The sequence below is a fragment of the Priapulus caudatus genome, unplaced genomic scaffold, assembly GCF_000485595.1.
Source record: "Priapulus caudatus unplaced genomic scaffold, Priapulus_caudatus-5.0.1 Scaffold4, whole genome shotgun sequence".
Classification (NCBI taxonomy): Eukaryota; Metazoa; Priapulida; class Priapulimorpha; order Priapulimorphida; family Priapulidae; genus Priapulus; species Priapulus caudatus.
The window spans coordinates 518,046-524,359 of NW_014577065.1; the positions used below are offsets into that span (position 1 = coordinate 518,046).

At 46.1% G+C, this 6,314-nt stretch overlaps 1 protein-coding gene across 1 annotated transcript in view; it reads right to left on the minus strand.

Annotated features, from left to right (window-relative positions):
• Positions 1–5,672: 5,672 nt before the first annotated feature.
• LOC106821291 (glutamine--fructose-6-phosphate aminotransferase [isomerizing] 2-like) overlaps positions 5,673–6,314 on the minus strand; it is an 11,142-nt gene continuing 10,500 nt past the window's right edge. Inside the window, exon 7 of the mRNA XM_014826044.1 lies at positions 5,673–5,779. Coding sequence (XP_014681530.1) covers positions 5,673–5,779 — 107 coding nt within the window. The remainder of the gene's footprint in view (positions 5,780–6,314) is intronic.

The following is a 6,314-nucleotide window of genomic DNA, read 5'->3' on the forward strand; positions in this document are numbered from 1 at the left end:
GTGTGTGTGTGTGTGTGTGTGTGTGTGTGTGTGTGTGTGTGTGTGTGTGTGTGTGTGTGTGTGTGTGTGTGTGTGTGTGTGTGTGTGTGTGTGTGTGTGTGTGTGTGTGTGTGTGTGTGTGTGTGTGTCTGTGTGTGTGTGAGAGAGTGGGTGTGGAGATGCGCGGGATGCGCGCGCTTACGTTCGCGCGCATGCGCGTGTACGTTAGTGCGTCTGTGTTAATGTGTGAGCATTTTTCGTGGCATGCAAAGGGTGTCATATTAATGAAAAATAAACTAACACGTGGCAGATATGTAATAGCGACACGTCTGGTGTGTCTTGGGTCACATTTGGGTGGCTATTGATTTAGACGTCTGTGCATGTCTAGACTGTATGTATGCAGCCTGGTCCACAGTGAGGTGTTTGCTGTCAGCTTCCTTAACATCGCACGGACTGCTAGCAGAGTAGACAGTATATAAGCCTTAACATTGGTAGTGTCTGATGCAACATTATTACCCGGAATGAAGCTGCTAAACGATTTGATGTACACGTGCACGTAAGCGATGGACATACAACACAGGAAGCTCTCGTCGGTTCTATCGGTTCGCGTCGCGCGATGCGGTTCGGTTTGTTGGTCATGGTAATGGTCATGGTAATGGTTGGTCATGGTAAGGGGTAGTTTAGGTGTAGTGAAGTTAGATATATAGACATGTAGTGAATGGTTGGGTTGGGCCACTCAATTATATATAGGGTGAGCCAAAGGTGTTAGCTGTTGTCAGGTGGCGTTAGCGCAGCAATTGACTGTGAGCTGTATCAAGCTATCAGGTAGATGGATTGGTGGTTTAATGCATCTTACTATAAAGGATACATTCTTGTTATGTTGCTACCGATAATAATAGCAAAAAACATTGCATTCAATGATACATAATCTACAACAACACTTATTATGTTAATTCTGCTTACACTTGACACACTGATCTGATCAGGTCACGAAGTGAAACAATCTTATAGTAATCTATACGTCAATATATGTTTACTTAACACCCTACCATTACCTACATACACATATTAATCCGGAAAAGTCGATATTGATCAGTATATTGATATATTATAGTACTAATAACAGTGCAGTTATCACCATATATATGCGCTCTTCGGATCTTGTTTCTTTTAAACAGCAGCTTTTAGCTATATAATTACAAATAGCTGTCTATTAGTTAGTTAATTTAACACAACTGGTACTGCGACCAGATCAATTTATGCGTGATGGAAATCAAAAAGATACAATAGATATACGCGTATACTATATTATATAACACCACGGACATCGGTATGTTCTTTTTCTGCGCAATAGAAACGCACGTTACATTTTATTACTCGAAGGTATTAACTTTATTGACAGGTAACACATTGTAGAACACTCGGCTGACAAGATTCAAGACCACTTCGTGCAAGGTGTCTCGCGCGTCAATAGGCTGAGTCGATGGATGCAAATAATTCCTTGTCGGGCTCCACCTTTAATAATGTCGACAGTGCCACATCGTGGCACGCGTTTTCATCGACACAAATATGACATGGAACACACGCGTTGAGAACGTCCAGGGCCGTAGGCTGAGGAAATCTTTAGGGGGGAGGCAAAATTTCATGACTCAACTGTGTAATGATGAGCGACGTGCGCAGCTCTTGATCGACGTCCATAGGGTTGTAGGGGGTGGGGCTGAGGCAAGGCTTTCACGGATAAGTGACCAAAAAAATCAGGTTAGGGTTATTTACGATTATTAGCTAAGATTATTTTTTAATTTTGCTTTCCCATTCTTGCCTATCTAGCATCGCTCGGCATCGTTACATACGCGACAACGGGTATACGTCGTATTTGAATCTTGTTCTGTGGCGAACCGCACCCACTCCAGATTGCGATAATACTTTACCCTACAAGCCTTCTCACGCAGAGTTCTCTCCCCAGGCGAAGTAATAATGATATATTCGAGACTAAATAGTAACTAAATAATGATATAAACGGTGCACTACCATGCGTACCAGATAGACGTATTCATTGTTGACATTAAGTCGTACGCATAGTAGTACGAATAGTTCATTATTCCATGTTTAGTCAAACGACTTTGGAATAGTCTATGTGTACAATCATGGTCGTAGCGTTTCGATACAAAGAAGAACGCCTGTCCTCCAGATTGTAGATAGAAGGACACGATGGTTACAAAATATGAATGACTATAAAATATATGTAATAAATAGTGGATCGAAATCACACATTCGGCTTATTCGCATTCAATTATGTGGTTCATTTCTTGAAAGTTTTTCAACGTATTACCTGGTAATTATTCAACTGGGTCAGGAATTATGCTCACCCAAGTTTAAATAAGCCACTGCATGGATTCAATACCACAACAAAACTTTGATTCTTCCTAAATTGTAATTGCTCAAATATAGTCACAGTTGTGTTAAACATAATACTGTCTATACTACACGCCTGCATTATAAGAGAACACATAAAGTAAATTGCAATATAGTCATTAAAATGTAATAAATATTATACTAAGAGTTTAAAACGTTTAAAGTACTTGAAACGCTAAAATATATAAAGCTATACAATAAACGACGCACCAAACATGAGACAAATTATATTGGTATAGTGTTAGCATTTCAATTATTTGTCATTATATTCCATTATTTGATGGAATTATTCTTCGTATGTCTTTGTGTTGTTTAACAAGTCTTGCACAGGTTAGCAGACGTCTTTACAAAATGAAGAAAATAGATACGGCTTTAATAAATTATATATATATATATATATATATATACATGACGAATTCAGGTTGAAACAAATATTAAAGTTTGCTGTTTAGTTTGACGGAGGCTTCGTAGACTCTGTCGGTTGTCATCGACAGCTGCTGATTGTTTCCGATGTCACATGGCCTGGTTGGGTTGTTATTTGCTCGAAAGCTATTGGATGTGAAATTGCATGATCATTACCAGATTAGTTATGACCACGCTCGCTAACTGTAAATAAAAGAAAAACGATGCCACATATGGTTTTGCATAACGTATAGTATGGATGACGACGCTGGAGCATAAGTCGACGACAAATAGAAGTCAAGAACGTGTGTCAGGTCCAGTGACTAAGGCTTCATGTCTTGCAATGCTAAACTGACGAGCCATTGCCCGGAGCCGCCGAGACAACCACGCCCAAGTGTAGGCGTACACTTCCCCGGCCTTGATAACAATAATAGCAGGTATACGTGTAACATACGTGTATTGTTACCTCCGCCAGGGGCTTGGCGGAGGTTATGTTTTCACCGGCGTGTGTTTGAGTGTTGGTTTGTGGGTAGTTAGGCGAAATTAGGATATTGCTGTAGGGAAATAGAAATTTGCCGTAGGCGAAATGGAAGTAGGCCAACGGGAAAAACCGGCCCATATCTCTGCTCGGCTTCTCTCTCTCTCTCATTCTCCCCCTCTCTCTCCTCTCTCTCTCTCACTGTCTCTCTTTCTCTCTCGTACGCTCTTCTCATCTCGTCTCTTCTCTCTCCTCTCTTCTCTCCCCCCCTCAATCTCTCTCTCATTCTTCTCTCTCTCTCTCGCTCTCTCCTTCTCTCCCTCTCTCTCTCTCTCTCTCCTCTCGTCTCTCTCTCTTCTCTCTTTTCCGCTCTCTCTCTCTCTCGCTCGTTCTCATGCCCCTCTTTCTCCCTCTCATTCGCCTCAACCCCACCCACCACCACTCAGCCTGCTCCCTCCCCCAGCCCCCCAGCCTCCCCCATACAGTACACAAACACATTACGTACGTTACCTAGGAAGGGAGACGATTGAGCTATAGTACTGATTGTACAACAGGTGTCAATCTATCTTCTATGCGTAGACACAAGCCAGCCATCGGCGCGGACACAGGATCTCTGATGCATGTTATGCAGCAGCATCGCTCGCATAGACCGCGCCCCGCATGACTAAACTGAACTTTATTGTCTGGTTTTAGTATTGTCTCGTGAGTTCAGACCGAGGTCGCAACGTCGGCAGCGCGAATTCGCGTATCGTCGTCGGACTCTCGAAAGCCGACACTGAACTTAGTGATGCCAGAATTCGTGCGTGAGCTCGAGCATTCTCGAGGTTGTTCGCGGCCTGCAACGATAAAGATATATTCGTCGAATTTCCGCCACGACTTCCGATTTCGGATTACATAGTTATAGCCGGCCCTCTGCCGCCCTGTGCGGTAAACCATCTACGACGCCTTTGCTGGGCCCATGCGTCAACTGGCTATTCAGGAGTGAATCCTGTCGCGCGGCTCATGCGACGAGGGACTCATTGAAGGCACGGAGTCCTCATTCGACGACATGTGACGCTTTTAGCGTTCGCTTTCTTTCTGGGAGACTTTTCACGATCTGCGTCGAACGTCCATTGTTCGATCGACGTCGGGATTTTTTCCTCGACGTCGCCACGCAGAATATTCTCGCGCGCGCTTCCTGCACGAACGATCTATCCCGCCGCCGTCCGGGCTAGTCTCCCTCGGAAGCCAATCGTGGACAAGTAGCGTCCAGTTGAACTAGATTCTACGATGCTCCGCATGGCTTCTCGCCTGGAAGCTGTGTCAGGGGGACTGATCCGAGCAAAGTAATCGATCGAGTTTTGGTTTTATCGCTCAGGCTGCGCTCGTGGAAGCGTAGCTGATCTGAGGGGATTTAACACACCGGACGTAAGTTGGCGACGTGGCATGCGGACACATTACACTCCGGTCCGCGATGACGCCGGCGAACGGTCCCTCTGGTCTAGATTCGGCGTCCGGTTTCGACCCGTACTGACATCTCGAACTTCGGCATGCGTCAGGTGCTGAGGAGGCGCGAACGAAACATCGATGGATTTGTTGAAAAGCGTTACGTGTCCGTGCGCACGTGTCGAGTATTTGCACCCAGACCGGCACGTGAGGGCAAGCAGGGAGACGATCAGAGTTGATATGTGCGTCGACTCGAACATCATCGCTTCCAGACGAATGGATCCGCGCTCTTCCCAGATCATTCCCGCACGAAGCATATCCGCGAACCTTTCTCGTCGCACCGGAACACAGACCGCCGAGGGATGATTTGACCAGGAAGCTGCGCGATTTCGCGTCGGCGAGTCCGACAGAGGACGACGACCGGCGGACGACGCCGAGGGCGGCGATGACGAAGACGATTGCTGGCCATCTGGCGTGCATTGAGGAGCGCGGAAGGGCGGAAGCGGTATGCCGGATGGTGATCGTATGAGGAGCCAGATGGGGTGGGCGGGGAAGGGATTGTGCCGGGGGGGGAGGGGGTCAGGCGAGAGGAGTGAGGGTGGGCGCGTGAGGAGGGGAGGGGCTTCTGAATGAAATTGACGGCTTTTGAAAGCTGACAGTGGTGATGTCATTGTCGGCAGTGATGGGGTGCTCCCGCTGCTGCCAGCTCTACCCTCCAGCTGTCAGCGCGACCCACTGCTGCCAGCACTGCTCGCTATTGCCTGTTGTATCCCCTGCTGTCAGCTCTACCCTCCAACTGCCAGCTTTGCCTTTTGCTGTCAGCACTAACTGCTGCTGCCAGCTTTTCTCACTTCTGCCAGCACTATTCACTACTGCCAGATTTACCCACTGCTGCCAGCTTTACCCACTGCTGCCAGCACTATCCGTAACTGCTATCTATATTCACTGCTGCCAGCTTTACACACTGCTGATAGCTCTACACACTGTTGCCTGCTGTATTCACTGTTGCCAGCTGTAGCTCTTGTCTGCAGCTGTCGTGTGTTCTTGACGCGTCCACTGGTGGCGCCACGTGCATCGAATACCCTAAAAATGAAACAAATAACATTAGTTTTCTTTGTAACCTTTTCTCCCCTTAATGTAAACTTTAACCCTCTCCCGTTAACGTCTAAACCTCTTTCCCGTTAACACTTAACCATTTCTCTCTCTCTCTCTCTCCTTAAAAGTTAACGTTTTCTACCCTAAAAATTTAACCCTCTCCCGTTAATATCTAAGCCTCTCCTCTTAACGTCTAACACCCTCTCTCCTTAACATTTGACCTTCTCTTTCCTTAACATTTCCCTCTCTTTCCTTAACATTTGACCCTCTCTTGCCTTAACATTTTGACCCCCCTCTCTCCTTAACATTTGACCCCTCTCTTCCATAACAATTTGACCCTACTCTTTCCATAACAATTCTTGGACCCCCTATCTATAACATTGACAACCCTCTCTCCTCTCCTCACTCTATTTAAATTAACGTCTCTTTCTTTAACATTTAACTCTTTCCCTTAACCATCGTCCTGCTTTAACCAACATACCAGCGCTGCCGCTGCTGCACACTGCGCGACAGCTGTTGAAAC